At 36.2% G+C, this 22,079-nt stretch overlaps 1 protein-coding gene across 23 annotated transcripts in view; it reads right to left on the bottom strand.

Moving 5' to 3' along the window:
* Cdc42bpa (CDC42 binding protein kinase alpha) overlaps positions 1 to 22,079 on the bottom strand; it is a 277,951-nt gene that overhangs the window by 133,563 nt on the left and 122,309 nt on the right. For all 23 annotated transcript variants that reach the window (XM_087194275.1, XM_087194284.1, XM_087194283.1 and 20 more), the window contains one exon: positions 6,613 to 6,706. In XM_087194275.1, coding sequence (XP_087050401.1) covers positions 6,613 to 6,706 — 94 coding nt within the window. The remainder of the gene's footprint in view (positions 1 to 6,612; positions 6,707 to 22,079) is intronic.

Raw genomic sequence — 22,079 nt, 5'->3', positions numbered from 1 at the left:
GAAAATAGGTAACTAAAAAAACAAAAACAAACAAAAAAACCCTGGGTACATGTAGTCTAAGACAACTTGAAGTTAAAGGGGGAGGCCACTCTGTATTTTTTAAAAAGAACATTCTGAAGGTTCTGAACATTCTGAATACTGCTTACTATTCTTTTTTTCTAGACTAAATTACCCTTCTTAATCAGGATAGGCTTCTAATTTGGGAATACAGAGATTAATAACTTAAAAACTCTTCTTTTACAAATTCTTTAAAATGTAACAGTAACTTTTATAAACATAAAAACTCATAAAAAATTCTGAGGGACCAACACTCTTTTAAGAAATGGTTGACTACTAGAATGATAAGCATTAGAGCTGTGACAGGATTGGAGAATTGTTGCTTTTCACATTTTAAAATACACAGGAGAACAAAAAGACCTCAAACTTTCAGGAGGTAGGGAGTTTGAAGAGAGACTGCCCTATATAAACCCGCCCCCAAAATAGTTAAATAAAATGGTGAATTACAAAATCTGCCCAACAGCTAAGAAGGACAAGACATCTAATTTATTTTGACTTGCAAAAGATGTGTGAAAAAAATTTCTATAGAAATTCAATAACTAGGTCACATAAGTTCCAGCATTTGGGATTCTAATTCACATTCCTTCTGTGCTCCATATGTTCTCAGGCTGAGGAAGTGGCATAAATATTGGCCCCAGAATGGTCAGTTTGTTTGCTTCTAGGAAACAAAACAAATCCAAATCTACTCTGGAGAACATATGCTCAAATTTGATCAGATATAATTCTCACATGCAAAAATATCATTGAAAATGAGCTCATAATCCAATAATATAAATCAAATGAGGAAATTGTCCGGTATGATGAACAGTCACAAATCCCAACAAGCAATACAATGAGATCCCTAGCAACTACGTGACCCTACTCTTTCAAGTAAGTACATTTAAAATTGCTAAATACATAAAAGAATAAAACTCAAACAAAAGAGAGAGAAAAACAGATGTCCTAAAAAAGAAAATGGGCACTGAAATTTTTTAAATGTTCTGAATAGGTAAATAGATTAGATACTCTGAAGAAAAAAAATAAACCTGAAGAGCTGAAGAAATTAATCAGCATCCACTATTCAGAGATGAAAAGATGGAAAATACAGAAGGCCAAGAGATACAGACACTAGAAAGAGCAGTTAAACATAGTGTAATACAAAAGAATGAAAGAAAGGAGAGGATAGTAGAAAGCAATGTTCAAAGGTTTACAGTTAATATTTCTTAAGAATAATGTAAGGCTTGAATTCTTGGATGGAGAAAAGTGCAATATTAAATCCTGAGAAAATAAAACCAGCTTCACCTCTACACATATTGTATTTAAATTATGAAACATCAAAGATGTTTTAAGAATGAATTAATACTAACAACAGTAGTCAAAAGAAAATGGAACCATACCTTGAAAGTGATGATAAAATAACTGTCAATATAATATTCCCTGTCTATCTAAATTATGATAAATGAATGGACATTTTAAAGACATTTTCTTACAAAAACTGAGAACTATAATTTATAGACTTTCAGGGACAATATTAGTGGCTGTACTTCAGAAAACAAAATTTAACTCAGATGAAAGAATGTGATACTAGAAACAATCATAAACAAGATATTAATAAAGTTGAACATATATCTACATTGTTGTTAACTGCATAACATAATTTTAAAAAGCGAAGGAGGGGCTGGGGATTTAGCTCAGTGGTTTTGCCGCCTGCTGCACAAGCACAAGGACCCAAGTTCGATTCCTGGTACCAAAAAAAAAAAAAAAGAGAGAGAGAAGAAGGAAGAACAGGAGAAAAAGAAAAGGTGCACAACTACTGTAGGGTTGAAAAATAAGTTGGTATTTCAGGAGGTAGGCGGCGGCACCAGCCCCTCCCCGCACCCCTTTTTGGAGACAGGCTTTAAGTCACTAAGTTCCTCAGGCTGGGCTCAAACTTGCAATCTTCTTATGTTAGGCTCCCAAATTGGCAGGGTTACATGCATCTACCATCATGCAAAATTTAAACTCTGTTCTCATTAAACAATAATTTCCTTTCTCTTTCCTTGGTGCTTGGCAACCTTTCAGTCTCCTTGAATTTGCTCGAGGTACCTTATATAAATGGAATTATATAATATTTATTCTTTTTTTTTAAGTCTCCCTGCAGTGCTTTATTAAGACAAACACTGGGATGGGATGGCTCACTTGCCCCAGGGAGCCCGGGCCCAGGTTCTGCAGCCACTGGCCCGTTCACTGCACTGCAGGGCGGGCAAGTACTGGACGAGGGAGGTCAGGCAGGGTCCGTGATGCTTTCCTCACACAGCGTATAATATTTATTCTTTTTGGGGACTAGTTTATTTCACTTAGGATAATGTCCTCAAGGTTCACCTATGTTATAAAATGTGTCAGGTTCCGTCATTTTTAACATGCTCCCACTGGCTTGAACTACATGGTACATGCATGACTGTTCCATCAGGTGGCTGATGCCACTGATGGTACAAACGGTACAATCATGCATGTCTCTCTGCCGGTTCAAGTCACCTAGCAGGAAGACATACAAATTATAGCCCCATCGTGAATGTGTTAAAGGCTGATTACTTCTATTGTGTCTATACACTACATTTTGTTTATTCATTTTTCTGTTGATAGATCTGTGAATTGCTTCTACCTTTTGGCCCTGTGAATAATGCACATGAACAAGGGCTTACAAATATCTGTTCAAATCTCTGTTTTCATTTCTTTTGGGTATATACACAAAAGACAAATTGCTAAATCACATGGTAACTATTTTTAATTCCTCAAAGCATACATATTCTTTCCTGTTATGCCCAAAAAAATCACTGCCAAATCCAGTATTGTAAAGCTTTCCCCTTATGCTTTCTTCTAGCAGTTTTGTATTTTTCATTTTTGTATTTAGGTCTTTAAACTAAAGGAGTTAATTTTTGAATATCATGTAAAATAAACTAAGAATGTAGCAGAAAAACTGACTCTACATTTAAGTAAAGAAAAATGTTAAAAAATTTAAAGATAAACATTAAAATAGACTGCGTAACCTCCAAAAGAGAGGAAAAAATAAAGCTAAACTTTCAACAGAAGGCAGGAAGGAAAAGGAAGAAAAACAAAAGCACACAGGTAAACAAACAAGAAAAACCTACAGTAAAACAGCACAAGATCAAATACTAGAAATAAATACATACTGATAATTACAAAATTCATAACTGGATTAAATTTACCTATTTTTCCAGAGGTGTTACACTGGAAAAAAACCAAAATGAACAAATGTAAGGAAAAATCAGCAATAATCTGTTTAAAATATATCAGCCCAAAAATTTGGGAAGTAGAGGAAAAGAGGCTGGAGGTTTGGCTCAGCAGGAGAGTACTTGCCTAGGATGTCCATGGCTCTCAGGGTCCTGTGCATGTGGCACACAAACCCTTCAGAAAAGAAAGTAAAGGGACAGAAAAGACACACTGTATATATACTGAACAAAAGGAAGTTAGGTAGTTATAGTAATATTAGTCAAAATAGATCCCACGGCCAAAATCATTAAGATTTTTAAAAAATTCATCAACATAATTGTCAAAAATGGGCAGGGGATGTAATCAAATGAGAAGGCCGTGAGTTCAGATCTCTAGTACTGCAAAACAAACAGAATTAAGTTTGTAATGTGAGGTTTATGATACATGATAGAATGTGTGTTAATTACATTCGGAAGATACAGAGCAGGTATGCTGGCTGGGGAAGAGAGAATTAAGAAACCTGAATCTCCATGGTAGACGTTAAAAAGAATCTAAAACTGGGCCGAGGATGTCTCTCAGCAGCACCATGCCCGCCTGGCAAGCTCAAGGTCCTGAGTTCAGGGGGGGAATCTAAAACTAAATAATCAAGAGACAACAGCACAAATAGAATAATATGGAATATGCAAGCAAATGAAATGCCAGAAGCTCTGTCTCTAAGAAAAGAAGTGTAGGTGGGCAAAATTAGGGTAAAAAATGGTTTTTATTATTTATCTTCCTAAAATATGTAGATATCACTCTGTGTGTGTGTGTGTGTGTATATAGTAAAACAAGTGTAAAGAATGTTACATTTGGTTATAATTTTTTACATAGAGATCCAACATACATGGCAAGCCCAAGAAAACTATTTTGAGTTCACCATTAAATGTGCTAGGAACAAAATTTTAAACATTATCCTACTATCAAACAAAATAAGAATGAATGATTGGGTATGTGCAGTCAGTGCGTACTGCAAACACATCAATGTGTAGTCACTGTGTACTGCAAATGTATACCAATAAAATTTTTTAAAATAAAAAAAGAATGAGGCCAGGTGTGGGGGCAGACACCTGTAATGTAATCCCAGCACTAAGGAGGCTGAAGTAGGAGGATCACTGCAAGTTCAGGCCAGCCTGAACTACTTAGGCCTTGTCTCAAAAAACAAAAAAACCCCAACAAAACAAACACCCAATGAATGACTGAGAAGGAATAAATCTGATTGGAGGAAACTCAAAGACAGGAAGAGCACTAATTGCATTCTAGAAGGTATAGGGATTTAGAAGGGTAGGGATCGGGCTCTTCGAGAGGAGGCCTGGCTTTGAGTCCAAGGAGACTTGTAACACACAGAAGTGGGGAATCACTACCACTTACGTGAAATTTTTTAGTGTAGCTCCCCTGTTTCTGGAATTGTGGGCTATAACTTCTAAATGCCAAAGACTCCCTGATTTCATTTTGAATCTTCTCAATTGAGCAAGACCACCATGCTATTCCCCTCATGTCATGCCTGGCAATACTGCTTCCAACTTTGTGCTTCACACAGTTATCCTAGAGCAGTCTAATTCCACATACTCCTCTTTCATTGTTTGTGTGACTACCACCATATCATTACTTCTACGTATATCATAAACCTCACATTACAATCTTAATTGTTTCTGTTTGTTTGTTTTACAGTACTACAGAGATCTGAACTCTGGGCCTTTCCACTGGTTTACATCCCCTGACCTTTAAAAAATTTTATTTTGAAACAGTTTTGCTAAGTTACTAAATTGCCCAGGCTGGGCTCAAACTTGCAATCCTCCTGCCTCAGTCTCCCAAGGGTGCTAACATTACAGGTATGCATCACCATGCCTGGCACAATCTTAATATTTTTGCATTTAACAACCAGATGCCTTTTATATGAAGCTTTTTAAAAGTTATACTCCTTTTTAATTTAGCAACTTATTTATCATATTGGATGTTCTTTACACCTAAGCACACAAATGGTATCATTTCCTTCAGTTAAGATTCTTTAGCACCCAGGCCTGCTATAAATTAACTCTCTTATCTTTTTGTTTATTGGAAAATGCCTTGCGAGGCATCATGGTGCACGCCTGTGATGCCAGCACTTGGGAGGCTGAGGCAGGAGGACTGCCGAGTTTGAGGCCAGCTTGGGCTGCATACTGAGTTCAAGGCCAGCCTGAACTACATAGTGAGACGGTGTCTCAAATAAATAAAACAAAACAAATAAAAACAACACACCAAACTCTTAGATCTTATCAGGGTCTGGATTTAAGGTGTAAAGTTTAGAGTAGGTCTTAAGTATTATAAAGGTGTTAACTGGCTGTCTAGGGCAAAAACCACAAGGTCTCCTAGCACTTTACCCTCCATTACTGCTTGGTCTCTGTGGTAGAATTCCCGTTTTACATGGATGTCTCTATTTGGAAAAATTCACATGATCTTGCAGTATATATGTACTGCTCAGCTTTATGAGGCAACCCCATGTGAATACTTCAGACTGTGTCTCTGCATATTTCCTACCTCTCCAATGCCAAGCCCTGCATGTTCCCACTAATCAAACTTTGGTCTCTTCAAAGCTCTGAAGAAATGCTTTTTCTGCTATAACTCTAGCCATCTGCAGGAGCATCAGTAACTGTCCCAATTCTGGGCAATTATGAGGTACACCTCAAGAGTTCATTCCTGTCAGCAATACCACTTATGCTGCTTGTTGTTCATTGCTTGAAAAAAGATGTCTCAAATGTTGTGCCCCAGATTTAGATTTGTTCATGTATAGTATGAGGGCTAAGTTAGTTCAATTATTCTTTTCATCATGACTGACGGCAGAGGTCAGTAATCCTTTTCTTGAAAGGTTAACTCTCAGAAGTTAAGCAAAAAGGGGCATAAAACTAATATAATCTACAGGGCTTTCTGAAAAAAAGATCATTTATTGAACAATGTCGCTCTGGATTACATAATTTGGAAAGAAAAAGGAAATAAAAGTGAGGATGCAGTTGCATTTTCATTTTCCACATGAGACTTATTTTCCTTCCCTTTCTGAAAATAGAAATATCTCAAGTCCAACAACAAATAGTTACCAACTACAGGAGGAGCAAATAAGGTTCTCAAAACATTAATCTCCAGATTAATTTAAGCAGATGAAATAGCTTATAGCTTCATAGGCAGGCCTTATTAGGAGTAAGTATGCTCAAATGCCTTTGTATAGGAAGTGGAACATGGATAAACAAATGGATGGCTGGACAGACAGTATAAACAGAGAGTTTCTAAAATAAAGCAAGAAGACACACCAAGGGAAATATCTGTGGGTCAAATAATTTTGGATTTATCTTTATTTACCGTTCCATCTTCCATCAGCTTCAGACAAGATCCAAAATCTGCTAACCGAATATGTCCATTCATATCCATCAATATATTGTCAGGTTTAATGTCTCTGAAAAAAAAATTTAATTATTAGTCAGCAAAATAAACACTTGCTTGCTAAGATAAACTTTTGTTTTCTGAAAATCTCATCTTCTTTTAAAAGTAATACTCTAAGAAACTCTATTGAACTACTTTATGAGTTCAATTCCTGGCTGTGATTCTTACTGAAACTTTCTTAAACATATTAAATTTCAGTATTCTACAGATAAAAAGGACTGTGGATTCTGGTTAAATCAATCTTAGCGTGTTTCTTTCCGGTTTTACACAGGTTTGAATGTGGCTATGACAGACCTACTTTCTGCATCTAGAGAAGAGTCATAATTTACCTGATACCCACAAAAAACAGTATTATTTAGCTTCTGATATTGGACAGGAGAAAATATATTTCCTAGATGCCAATCATAACTGCGGACACATAAATTCATCATAACACAAAAGAGCTGCTTCACATAAAGCTGATTTTGCAACTGCTGAAACAAATGTGTAATAGATTATTCCATTTAAAGCTTTAACCATTTCCAGATGTTAAGTCAATGGTTTGCAAAATATCCAAATCTAAATAATAAATTACACCACACCAGTTTTTTATATTTGTTTTCACACCTGAATATGAATTTTGGTAAAATATCATACATAAAATGATCTGCAAAGAAGATTCTCAGGGCTGGGAATGGTGGCACAACTGTAATCCCAACACTCTGGAAGGCTGAGGCAGGAGGATGGCAAATTCAAGACCAACCTGAGCAACTCAGCAAGACTGTGTCTCAAAAATATAAAAAAGGGCTGGGGATACAGCACAAGGCAAAGACGTTGGGTTCAATCCCCAGTAACACAAGAGGGGGGAAGGAGTGGAGATTCTCAGAGATCCAGCAATGTTCATATGAGCTGAGTGTGGTGATGTACACATATAATCCTAGTACGCAGCAGACCAAGGCAGGAGGGCTATTAGTTCAAGGCATTTCCAATGAACTGTACTTCTAAAATAGGAAAAAGAATTTTTTATAAACAGTATACTAAATATCATTTTAAAGTCTCTGCCTCAGTTTTCCAACCTATAACAGGAGTATAATATTGGTACTATTTTGATCACTGAAGCAATTTCTGTGAATGTACTGAAAACCACAGATTGGCAAATCATGGCCAATGGCCCAATACAGCCTGTTGCCTGGATTGGCACAAGAACACTTTCTGGGCTGATGAAAACATTCTTGACTGGGATAGTGGTTCTATAGACGTATACAATACACTGTCAAAACCCATCAGTGTATATTTAACACCTGATATATATTACATCATATATAGTTCAATTTTTAAAATAAGGGGAGGAAAAGGTAAACTCTTCCTTTGAAATATGATATTGGAGTCTTGAAATTTTCATTAGATTTCATTCCTTAAAATATGCTTAGTTTACTCAGATAATTTCTATTTTTCCTACAGTAAGTTAAAGTGGCTTATATTTTTCTAAAAAAATACATGTTGGTATTCATTTTTTAAAGTTTTAAAAAATTTATTAGAATACAGTTTTTCATAGTATTATGGTTTTGAAAATCCATATTTGTAGTTCCTTTTCCCCCCCCAGTACTGGCGATTGAACCCAAGGTCTCTCGAAGGCTGGGCAAGCACAGCACTGTATCACTGAGCTACATCCCTAGTTCTTTTTATTTTGTACTCTGAGATAGGGTCTTGCCCAGGCTGGGATGGAACTTGCTTTGTAGCCAGGCTGGCCTCTGGGTATATGATGGGCAGAAATGTGCTGCCTTCTCTTTCAAGGAAGGGCTTTGCCCTAGATGTCAGCAGAGTACTCCCAAATGTCAGCCACTTCAGAGTTGCAGTGAACCTCTTCCCAGGAGCACCTGCCTTTCATGGAGCAGCCGACATGCCATGAATGACTGATGTGGAAAGGCAAAGATCAGGTTATATTAACCAACAACCAAAACTTCAGATGGCCCATAAACTCTCCAGAACTCCTACTGGGGAGCGCTGAGGCTTTGGCTGGGGATATAGTTCAAGGCCATGGGTTCAGACCTCAATGCAGAAAAAAACACAAAGGAAGGACGGGAGGGAGGGAGGGAGGGAGAGGGAAAAGAGGCAGGGAAGGAAGGAAGGAAAAGCTGAAGGAAATAGGCATCCTAACAAATGAACGCTGTTTCCCCCCTGTATCTGTGAGGCAGAACAGGGACTCTCATGAGGACAAGAGGCAGGTTTTCTCAGGCTTTAATCCATGACCTGTTACCCTAAGAAGGCGAAAGAAGTCTTAGTCTTTTTTCCTATCCTCTCTTACCAATAATGTATGGAATGTGCCCTTCCCCTAACTCCTCACTCTTATCACAAAGACCCAGGGCACTGCAATAGCGGGGAAGCTCCACAAAGTCTCCAAGGACAAAAACAGTCTTGAACTCATGTAATACACAAGGAAGTAACCCCTTCAAACACAAGGAAGAGGTTTCTAAAAAATTCTATACTCATGACTCAATGGAAAATTACCAAACCCTAGCCTACCCCAGTAAAGAAAACATGATAATTAAGGATAGAACATGGTCATCAGTTGTAGTTTCACAAAAATCAAGGTCAAGGGGCCCAGGATTTAGCTCAGTCGTTTCCGTCACCTGCTGCACAAGAGCAAGGACCCGAGTTCCATCCCCCGGTACCAAAAAAAAAAAAAAAAAAAAAAAAAAATCAAGGTCAACATTATTCTTAGCATTTCAGAAAATATACAAAAGTAAATTCCAGATATATCTGACAATTTCCAAAAGTTCTACATAAAGATATTCAAGACTATTTAAAAAAAGGTTCTAAAAGAGATAGTATCAGCTGTTAGAGAGGTTTGGTGTTCATTTACTTGGGGTTCTTGAATGTCAATGTGAGACAGAGACCTGATTATCAGGAAATACAATCCATGGACATTAGATGAAATAACGACTTATGTAACCCTTTTTGAAGCTTATACACAATTCATGGTCTAAATACCAAATGTGACAAGTGTTCCTAAAATAAGATTTGACAATGGAAGTGTGATGTGGGAGTTACATCCAGTAAGAAACTCTTGAAACAACAAGGTTTTCAGTCTAGATGAAGAAACCCTCCAGAAACACCTATTAAACTACACTTACTGATTACAATAGAGGGAAAAGTCACCCAACTATATAAAACAAATATTAATGTACATGAAAAATCAAATAAGCACTAATACAATTGTAATGGGGGACCTTAATTCACTATCACAAATAGATCAACTAGACAAAAACTCAACAAAGAAAATATCAAAACTGAACCAAACCTGTGAACAAATGGACTTCGTGGATGTCTACAGAGTATTCCAGCCCACCACTTCAGAATTAGCTGCACATGGGATGTTCTCCAAAACGTGCCCATAGCACGTGATTAAGTAAATGCAAAGGAACTGAAATTATCCCATGCATATTATCTAAAAAGAGTGCAAAAAAATTGGAAATCAACAGCAACCCCCCCCCACACAAAAACTCCTTAAACATATGGAAATTAACAGCCTCCTGAACAACCAATGAAATTAAAGAAGAAATTAAACAGTATATACAATTAAATGATAATGGCAATAGAACAAACTGGAACTTACAGGACACAATGAAAGCAGTTGTAAGAGGGAAATTTATAGCGGGAAAGTCTAGCATCAGGAAATCAGAATGTGCTCAAATAAACAACCTAATGTAGGGGCCGGAAATTTAGCTCAGTGTTTCCACCACCTGCCTCTCAAGCACAAGATCCTGAGTTCGATCCCCAGTACAAAAAAAAAAAAACCTAATGTTGAACCTCAAATGCCTAGAAAAAAGAAGAATAAGTCAAGCCCAAAGCTTGAATGAGGGAGAACGTCATACAAAGATCTGAGCACAAATTAATGCAACTGAGAGTAAGAAAATAATACAAAGAATCAATGAATCAAAGAGTTCTTTGAAAGAGTAAATAAAATTGACAAACTCTCTTAGCCAATCTTATCAAAAAAAAAAAAAAAAAAGGAGGGCTGGGGATTTAGCTCAGTGGTTTCGCCTCCTGCTGCACAAGCACAAGGACCTGAGTTCGATCCCCGGTACCAAAAAAAAAAAGGAAAGAAAAGACACAAATCCATGCAATTAAGAATGAAAAAGGTGAAATCACAATGAATCCCGCAGAAGTCCAGAAGATCATAAATATCTACTTTGAGAACCTGTACTCTAATAAGATAGAAAACAGAAAAAATGGAGATTCCTAGATACCAAAACTGAATTATAAACTATAAATTACCAAAACTGAATCAAGATATAAAGATTCTAAATAACCCAATTTCAGTCAATGAAATCAAAGATGTAATTAAAAACCTACCAACAAAGAAAAGCCCAGGTCCTGACAGTGTCATTGATGAATTCTACAAGAAATTTAGAGAAGATCTAATGCCATTACTCTTCAAACTCTTCAATGAAACTGAAAGGGAAGCAATATTCCCAAAATCACTCTAGAAGCAAATATTACCCTAATAGGAAAACCAGAGAAAGACCCAACCAAAAAAAGGGACCTACAGGCCCATCTCCCTAATGAACATAGACACAAAAATCCTCAATAAGATACTGGCAAACAGAATGTAGCAAATCAACATGACCAAGTAGGACTCATCCCAGGGATTCAGGAATGGTTCAATATATGAAAATCAATAAATGTAATACACTACATCAACCAAAAGACAACCAAAATCAAACAAAGACAAAAATCACATTATTATCTCAATAGATGCAGAAAAATCATTTGACAAACTCCTATACCCATTCATGATAAAAGCTATAGAAAAATTGGAAAAGATGGATTTTACCTCAATCTGATAAAAGCCATCTATGACAAACCAACAGAAACATCATACTAAATGGACAAAAACTGAAAGCTTTTACTCTAAAATCAGGAACAAGACAAAGATGCCCACTATCACCACTCCTATTCAATATAGTTCTGGAAAAATTAGCCACAGCAATTAGACAAGAGAAAAAAATGAAAGGAATAAAGATAAGAAAGACAGAAGTTAAATTATCATTATTTGCGAATGACATGATATTCCACATAAAAGACCCCAAAACCTCCACCAAGACTTCTAGATTTAATAACCAATTTAGCAGCATAGCTGGATACAAAGTTAACACTCAAAAATCAATAGCATTCCTGTACACAAATAACAAACTCAGCCAGAGAGAGACATTAGGGAAACAACACCTTTCACAATAGCATAGAAAAAAATCAGATACTTAGGGATTAGTTTCACAAAGGAAGGAAAAGATCTTTACATTGAAAACTACAATACTCTGAAAAACGAGATCCAGGAGGATATCAGAAAATGGAAAGACATCCCCCTTCCCTGTGGTGAGGAAGAACCAACATAGAGAAAACAGACATATACCCAAGATTGTTACACAGATTTAATGCAATCCTGATCAAAATACCATGAGTATACCTCACAGAACTACAGAAATCATTCCTAAAATTCATTTGGAATCAGAAGCAACCTAAAATAGCAAAAACAATTCTAGGTAACAAAGACAAGCAGGGGCATCATAATCCCTAACTTGAAATTATACTACTGAGCTACAGTGAGAAAAACAGCATGGTACTGGCAGGAAAAAAAGAAAAACAGACCCAAGGATCAGTGGGACAGATTAGAAGATGCAGAAACAACCCCCAAACATACTCAGCCACCTTATCTTTGAGAAAGGGGCCAAACACATTCACTGGAAGAAAGACAGCCTCCTTAATTAATGGTGTTGGAAAAACTGGCTCTCTACATGCTAAAGCCTAAAACTAGACCCATGTCTCTATCATGCATGGAACTAAAATCAAAATGGATCAAAGATCTAAATATTAAATCAAACACTAAATCTGGCGGAAGAGAGAATAGGTAGAATGCTTGAGGACATAGGTGTAGAGAAAAATTTCATGAACAAAACCCAGACCGAATGGGAAATACTACAAAGAATCAACAACTGGGATCTCATCTTATTAAAAAGCTTTTGTACAGCAAAAGAAATCACCAACAGAGTGAAAAGACAACCTCAGAGTGCTTTTTGGCACAACATGATTTACCAGGTTAGTCTTGTACATTTCTTATGTAGATCTGGAATTAGCTATTTTTCCAAGAAGCTTGTTCCCACCCCCACCCCTGGAGGAGGTAGTATTTAAGAATCACAATCTGTCAACAGGGATGATGCTATGATGTGGTCACTGTCTCCAGTCACTGCTATGATGTTGGTCACTGTCTCCAGTCCTTTTCACGGCACAGAGTGTGTGCATGTGTATCTGGGAGTATGTGAAGATAAAATGTCAGAAATTCATACTGATACTACCAATTCAAATTCATGGGGTTTTTAGTTAACCACTTCTATACTGTATCAGCAACTCTTTTCTTCTACACCAAGAATCCGGATTCCTAAGGACAGATGTGATGACAATTAGGATATTCCATAATCAATAATTTCTTTTATTTTGCATTATATACACAACAATCTCAGAACGACAATAATTTCACTGTATTACTAATTTGATGACTTAAAAGTTTGAGAAAAATTTCCATAAATTCTCCAGTTATCACCAACCACTTACACATGTCTCCTATGTTCATGGTCAGAGCATATATCCTTTAACACTCTGCTCATTTATTTTAACTTGTTTTTCTGCTCTAGTTCCTTAAGTGACTATTTAATGGGTAATAACACCCCACACACCAATGTGGTTCAGGCCATTTTAATTATCTGATTTTCAAGTAGACCAACAGGTTCCACAGGAAGAATTCATGGAAACAGCCTCTAAGTTCCTGTAATTTGATAATATTTGTGTTTATCCTTTACAACTGAAAGTCAGTTCTGTTTCCATTTTCTTTTCTGGGTTATCATAAATATTTAATACATTTTTTTTTGCGTTGCAAAGTCTAACGATAAAAGTAATTTTTCTTTCCCATATAAGCAACTCATTTTTGTCCCCATAGAATTTTTCCTTCTTTTATTTAAAGGTCGACAGTTATACTAGAAATCTGTTTATGACCTACTATTGTCTATTTTGTTATACACACTATATATGCATTTGAGTACCCAATCAACTTTTGTTTTAAGCAGCCATGTATTTTAAGAGGGGAAAATTTAGTGTTTAAATTAAGATTTTTACCATTCAATATTGTTTTTATTTCCTAAAAATCTAGATATTCTTCATCTATGATTTCCCTATATTCCAAAGTACGCCGTTAAACAATTCTTGTAAGGAAAACTTGAAGTGATGAATTCTTTTGGATATCCTATGTTTGAAAATATCTTCTTTTTTCTACTTCATTACAGATGGAAACTGCCAGTGGATACAGAATTCTGGGTCGACAGCTTGTTTTTGTTTGCTCTTTTTTTAAAAAATAATCTTAAAGATATTATGCCATTGTCTTTTAGCCTCTGGTCTTATAACAATCATTTTTCCCCAAAAGTGAAATGATATTCTCCTCTAGCTGCTTCTGTTTTGTTGCTATGTAGTTCACACTGGCCTTGAACTCACTATGTAGCCCAAGCTGGCCTTGAACTTGAGGCGATCCTCCTGCCTCAGTATCCCAAGTGCTGGATTACAGGCATGTGCCATCACGCCCAGCCTCTAGCTGCTTTCAAGATTTCTTTACTCTTTGTATTCCAGGCTTTAATTATGATCCCCTAGGTGTGATTTCCTAGAATGTATACTGTTTGGAGTTTGCTATAGTTTTTTATATTATAAATTCATCTTACTTCTTTAAAAATGAGAACTTTGGGGCTTTTATTTATTCATGGGAAAACTTCTACTGATCTGTATTAAAATTAATTGATTTATTCCTATGTAATCTCCTACCTGCTCTATTTTTCAGTTCGAAATTTTCCTTTGGTTCTTTCATAGTTTCTATTTCACTTCTGAGCTTTTCTATCACTTCACTCATTTTAAATGTTTTCTTTACCTCATGGAGCATATCTGTAATAAGTGCTATTGTAAGTCTTTACCCAAAAAATTCTCTATCTGGTTCATCCTAGGATTTCCATCCTCCTGAGACTGGATTATAATTTCCTGACAGGTTATTATTATTATTTTTTTTTTGGTACCGGGGATCGAACTCAGGTCCTTGAGCTTGAGAGGCAGGCGCCAGAACCACTGAGCTAAATCCTCGGCCCGACAGGTTAATTTTTTATTACATATTCACTGGGAATGTTATATCATGTATACTTTGGGTTCTGTCATGAAACTTGAAAATATTACATTAAGTAAAAGATATCAGCCATGTTACATGTTACTTTGTTTATATAAGATGTCCAGAATATTCAAATTTATAGAGCAGAAAGTAGACTACTGGTTGCTCAGGGCTGGGGATGGGAGAACAGACTGATAGGAAGTTCAGAGTAGAGGGTTTTTTTCTGTGCATTACTTTTGGGTTTTTTTTGGTATCGGGGATTGAACTTGGGACCTTGCGCTTGAGACAGGCGGCAGAACCACTGGGCTAAATTATCCCCGGCCCGAGGGTTTCTTTCTGAAGGCAATGTTTTAAAGCAGACTGTAGCAATGATTATATGTATCTGTGGGTATACTAAAAAGCTGTGTATAGTTTGAATGGATGAAGTGTATAATATATTAATTATATCAAGTTATATACAATTTAATCACAACAATTTTTTTTGGTACCGGGGATCAAACTTGGGACCTTGCATCTGCAAGGCAGGCAGCAGAACCACTCAGCTAAATCCCTGGCCCATCACAACAATTTTTAATGAAGATAAATTAAACACCATTGATAGGTTATACAATAAGGTGGAGATCTTTCCTAAGTGAAAAAAGTTTAGAAAAAAATAAGCAGTAAAATATAAATGACTATTAAAGATAATAATAACATTAATATTAACTGGGGAAAGGACAGAAGGGAATGGAATTAATATGAGAAAAGAAAAAATGGAAACATTCTTTGTAAATAGGAGCAGTGGAGGGGTTGAAGAGAGTGCAGGGGAATGGGGAAAATATAAAAACCAAGATATATTACGTAAAGTTACAAATCTCCAATGATAAATGTCATTATATGGTACACCTAAAATGCACCAATAAAATAAATTTTTTTAAAAAATTAACTGTTAAGGATAATTAAAAGCTAGTAAAGAGAACATCACAAATTTTTAGATTTTTCTTTTCTTTTCTTTTTCTCCCCACCTCTCCCACCCACTTTGGCAGTACTAGGGAATAAACCTAGGGCCTTTACACTGAGCAACATCCTAGCCCTTTTTGTTTTTTAAATTTTGAGACAAGGTATTGCTAAGTCACTAAGTTACCCAGGCTAAACCAGAACTTGGAATCGTTCTGCTTCAGCCTCCCAGAGTACTGGTTACAGGCATGCAAACACCATGCCCAGCTTTACATCACTTTTGTAAAACTGCCTTTGACAGGTTGTTTGCAGTAATGGGATTGAATCCAAGGCTCAGGACTGCAGACCCACCAAATCTACCATCTTAAAGCATTAGAGTCATTATAATATCATCATTCTCTGTGACAGAACAATCTATCAACCAGCAATGACTCTTCTCAACCAAAGTGATTTCTTCCTAGTGTTGTCTTGTTTTTGAGGTACTAGACAGTGAATCCAGGACTGCACATGTTAGGAAAGTGCTCTGCCACTAAGCCATATCCCCAGATGTTCTGGTAATATTATACAAGTACATCTTTTCCTATGCTTTTAAAGAAAATGGCTTGGAATTACTACATTTTAAATTGAAGATAAAATGTACAGCATTGTTTAAATGGTGATACTGTAAGAAACTACATAAGAAACATATCAAGACCTTAGTCACTGAAGCACACACAATTATCAGCTGGTAACAATCTGGGTTCAGAATGAGCATTATGATCATCTACATGGTGTTGGAAACACCACAAATGTCCTAACTTTTCCCTTTTTGTCATCCCAAACTAAAGTACATAACCAAATGCAACACTTTAACCAGATCAAACTTATTTTTCTTTGTTGTTCTAATAGGATTCTATGTCTTGATTGCTAGCATTTCTAAAGTTGTAAATAACAATCTGAACATCAAATCTATTACTGAATTTAGTTAACATGGTTAACATGTTTAACAGAAACTTGGATCAAACTAAGTTAGATAAACCATAGGATGTTAAGTCATTAAAAATAACCTCTATCCCAAATTCCATATTTCAGCAAATAAATGATTGAAGAGAAAAGGTACACCCTTAAAATATAAACTGCCTATTCAATAAATCAAAAATAAAAATGCTGGCATTCAAACTTAAAGTTGAAAGATTAAAGTGTATCTATGACAAAGTCTAAAGCCTGAGTTGGCAGATGATTGAAAAAATATTTATGATTGTAGAAATAGTATTTTAATAAATACAGGGGTGGTGATGGTAGTAAGCTATTTTATTTAAAAGCATAGGAAAATATGTACATACTTGCATAACATTAGTATTTCATTATATTGTATTTTCTATGTATACTATTCAAATGACATATTTAACATTCACATGATGATAAAATATAATTTCTGAGCCTTAATTTTCCTTCCCTGTGCATCTTATTTCCTTTGGCTGTCCTTTCTTAGCTAAGCTCTTTCAGTCTGCTAAAATATCTCTTTCCCATCAAGGACAAGGCTTTTTCCAAGAGATCTTTCTGACTCACTTGTTCATCTACTGTTTTCTTTTTAGCATTACTAAAATACTAAATCTGCTTTGGAATTCTACAATGTTTAGGTACATAGTTTTTATAATCTTTCTTTAAAACCTGCTTCAAATGTCATTTAATATACCTCTACTATTACAGTTAAATCTTGAAGTAACTCCTCAGAAAGGAAGACTAATTTCTCCATTTCAATCATGTCCTTTACTCAAAATAATAGCTAGAATAGTGGGAAAACTGCAGAGGCTGAACAGAACTTTCATAATAAATAAACAAGTTCATAAAATTAAAAATGAGAAATATTTGACCAACTTGGGACAACCATGAAGTGGAAGTTATTTTCCTAAACTACACTTTTTTTTTTTTTTGGTACTGGGAATTAAAATCAGTACCTTGCGCTTGCCAGGCAGGCGAGGTACCACTGAGCTACATTCCTGGTCCAAACTATAATATAGTCTTTTTGCAACAGATACTAAAGTGAAGACAAAGAGTATACTGCTTACTATAGCTGGTGCTACAACAACTTCCAACAATTAAAACACCACTATGCATAAGAAAAACGGTAATAGATTATTAAAATGGCATCAGCTAGAGGAGGTGAGCCAATCACAGCGCCCAGGAGGAGGCTCCCCTGCCGCCATTCCACCACTCCAAGGGCAAAGGAGGTGAGCCAATCCCAGCACCCAGGAGGAGGCTCCCTTGCCGCCATTCCACCACTCCAAGGGCACAGGTGGTAAGCCAATCCCAGCACCCAGGAGGAGGCTCCCCGCCGCCATTCCACCACTCCAAGGGCACAGGAGAGGAGACAATCCCAGCGCCCAGGAGGAGGAGGCTCCCCACCACCATTCCACCACTCCTAGAGCAGAGGAGGTGAGCTGCACGGGCGCCAGCAGCACCCCCACCTTCCGTGGAAATGAGAAGACAGGTAAACAAGCCTCAAAAACAGACTTCCAGATCATCTACAGCAACCCCAAAAGGAAACGAGATGGAACAATCTGATACTCAACCACCTGGACTCCCTGGACTGGCAACAAAAGAGGATCTGGAAAAACTGAAATCAGAAATAATTTCTCAGATAACAGCAAAGATTGTGCCTATAATGCAAGACATGATTAATAAATCTAGAGAGGACACAGATAAAAAAATAGAGGATCTCAGGAACATGATGGAATCCCAACATAGGAAACAAATCCAATCCATAAACCAGATGCAAACAGATTTCCAGGAGATTAAAAACTCCACTGAAAGTCTATGCAGCAGAATGAACCAATGTGAGGACAGAATTTCAGATAGAGAAGATAAGATTGCAATTAGTGACCAGGAAAAGAAAAATTGCTTTAAAATTGTAAGGCACCAGGAGAAAGCAATCCAGCAGCTGCTAGATGATGCAAAGAAGAATAACAGAAGACTGATTGGAGTCAATGAAGAAACAGGAGACAGTGCAGATGACATAAAAAAACTGTTCACAGAAGTGATGGCAGAAAACTTCTCAAGCAGGAGAAAAGAACTTGAAATACAGATAAGTGAGGCATATAGGACTCCAACTAGCCTTGATCAAAACAAAATCTACACATAGACATATAATAGTTAGGATTCCAGAAATCCAACAGAAGAACAAAATTCTACAAGCAACGAGAGAAAAGAAACAAATCACATACAAAGGAAAGCCCATCAGAATCATAGCAGACTTCTCAATGCAAACACTCAAGGCAAAAAGAGCTTGGAGTGATATATTTCAAGCCCTAAAGGAAAACAGCCTCCAACCCAGATTGATGTACCCTGCAAAACTATCTTTCAAAATTGATGGAGAAATATTTTCATGATAAAGAGCACCTCAGGAACTTCATGAATAGCAAACCAACACTCCAAAAAATTTCAGACAATATCCTAGGAAAAGATAATGAGGATCACAACCCCAGGAAGCCCAGCAGAATGAATCCATTGGGTGTGACAAATTAAACGCCAAGGGGGAGAATCCAACAAAAAGAAAAAGTCATGACACAGCTTTTAAAACTTTTAACTTCATCTCCCTAATGAGTGTATAATTCAATCTTGTTATTGTACTGATTAGTATCTTTCTGATTCTAGTGTTGCACACCTTTCCTTGTACTGTACTGGCTATCATCTTCTTGTGTCTACTTTTTAACTGGGTCATCTATTAATGAGCTGTAAGAGTTCTTTATATATTCTGGTCATAGGTTATATGCATTGTAAATATGGTCTGTTTAAGGACTACTTTTCATTTTAATGATGTCATTTAAAGTTCTAAATTTTGATGGAATCTCATTTATCAACTTTTTTCTTTTATACATCATGTTTTTTGTATCCTAGGAAGTTCTTGCCTACACTAAATTCATAAACATTTTCCCTTGTAATTTCATACTTTTAGTCTTTCATATTTAGGTTCATAGATCCTTTCAAGTTATTTTTATGTATGGAAATAAAGGGTTGAGCTTAATTTTTTATATATGGATACCAGGTGTCCTAGTGCCATTTGCTGAAAACACTATCTTTAATTGAGTTTACATTCTATAAAATGTTAATGTTGAACTGAGTTTATATTTTATAAAATCTTAATGCTAAATAATCTTTCAAAACTCAGTGGACCATATATGTTTGGTTCTATTTCTAGATTCTCTGTTTTACTCCAATGATCTATATGTCTTTCCTTACACCAACACTGCCTTGATTATTGCAGCTTTAGAGGAAGGCTTAAAATTAGGTACTGAATGTCTTCCAACACTGATTTTTTTTTCTTTTTCTTTTTCTTTTTCTAGGTCCTTTGTACTCATACATAACTTTTATATTTCAATACCCAATTCTTCATTTATAGCAACTATACATAGACCTGAATTTTTATATATACCTTGTGTTTTCTAATCGTGCTAAATTCAAATACTAGTTGTAGGGGCTCCTAGAGATTTCTTAGTATTTTCACTGTAGATGATCATTTCATCTACATATAAAGATTTTGCTTCTACCTTGCCAATCCTATCCTAATTGTGTCATTTTATTGTCAGACTATTTTGGTTTAGGCCTATGTTGCAAAGTTTAATAGACAGATGAAGAGCCCTTGTTTCCCACCTTAGGGAGAAAGCATTGTATCTTCTCCATTCATATAAGGTGGTTTTGTTGCAAGTATGAAGTACATGTTTTTAATCTGTTGAGAAGGTTCTGTTCTACTTCTAGGCTCCTGATAGCTTTTACCATGAACAGCTATAGAATTTAGTTCGATACTTTTTCTCCAACTAGTAACAGGATCATATGGCTTTTTCCTTTACTCTGTTAAAATGATGACTTTTGGGGGTGGATCTTCCAATGGTGAACCAACACTGCCATCCCTATAATAAAACCACTTTCTACCTCCTGCCAGATCTGACTTCTAATAGTTTGTTTTGTCAAACAAATTTCTATGTTAATACTTTTTTCTTCTATTATCTTCATCCAGTTTTAGGATTAGCACAATGTTGAGTTCCTAAAATGAGGGGAGAAGTGTTCCTTTTTTTTCTGCTTTAAATGCCTGATATAATTTATCAGTTAAAATGTATACAAGCCTGTTTTTGTCACATAGGCACGTTTTCAAGCTAGGAATATACTTTCTTTAATAGGTGAATTCAAATTTTATATTTCCTCCAGCGTTAGTTTCATTAATTTGTCTTCCAAGGTACTTCTTAGAAGTTGTCAAATTTATTTCAAAAAAGATTTTTGTAATATGCTTTCTATATCCTTTTAAATTCTGTAAAATCTGTAGTAATGTCTGCTAGATCTTGATATTGTAATTTTAAAAATGTATAATTGATATTGTGTAATAGGAAGTAAAAGTCTAAAGGAGCAGGGGAAGTGGGAGGGGTGGAGGAAAGGAAAGAAGGGAAAAGAAAAAATATGAGAAAAGGAAAAAAATGGAAACAAAGTCCTTGCAAATAGGGAACAGTAGAGGGGGTGAAGGGAGGGCAGGGGAAGGGGATAAAAATAAGAACCAAGATACTCATGTAATGGTACAAGATCCCAATGATGTATGTAACTGTATTTTATACCTAAAATCTACCAATAAACTTAATGGGGAAAAAAATGGCATCAGCTAAGATATTAATGTAATTAAGTAAAAAGGGGGAAATGTCTGACCTTCATTTTCCAAAAGACACCTCTGCTACGTGCTCATGAGTTTCCTCCTCACCTTTGGTAGCTGCTTCTGAGGTTTCTCTGCTCGCTCCTCTCACTTTACTCAGTCTAAATACTGGAGGTTCCTTAAGGGCTCATCCTGGATCCTTATTACCTACTCTAAGTTTAACTGAGTGGATTCAGTTCATCTCATGATTAACATGCTATCTACATGCTAATGATACCCAAGTATATGGATTACAGATACAAGCCTGATAGTAAGAAAATCACTTCCTGGCAGGTCATGGTCCTGAAGCAATTTTGGCCATCTTGAGGAATTCACCAAAATATATATGAACAGCAGGTGAAATACAGCACAGTGGAGGGAATTGCTTAAGCTTGGTTTCTGCACTACAGAAGACCAAGTAAGAGAGGTGCTTCTTTTTCTTTATGTTTGTTTTATTTTGAAATGAACCCTGGATCAGAGGATATTATAAAAGTGGTATAATGAATCTCATGTACCCTTCTATCAGAAAAACATATAACTCGGCCTGGAATGTAGCTCACTGGTGCAGCACCTGCCTGGCAAGAGTGAGGCCCTGAGTTTGATTCCTGGTACAAAAGAAAAAACAAAAAA

The sequence above is a fragment of the Heterocephalus glaber genome, unplaced genomic scaffold, assembly GCF_053883595.1.
Source record: "Heterocephalus glaber isolate CG9 unplaced genomic scaffold, H.glaber_assembly_v1.0 deba00001600, whole genome shotgun sequence".
Lineage (NCBI taxonomy): Eukaryota > Metazoa > Chordata > Mammalia > Rodentia > Bathyergidae > Heterocephalus > Heterocephalus glaber.
Note: the sequence above shows the minus strand (reverse complement) of the source record. Positions and strands in the feature narration are given on the sequence as shown.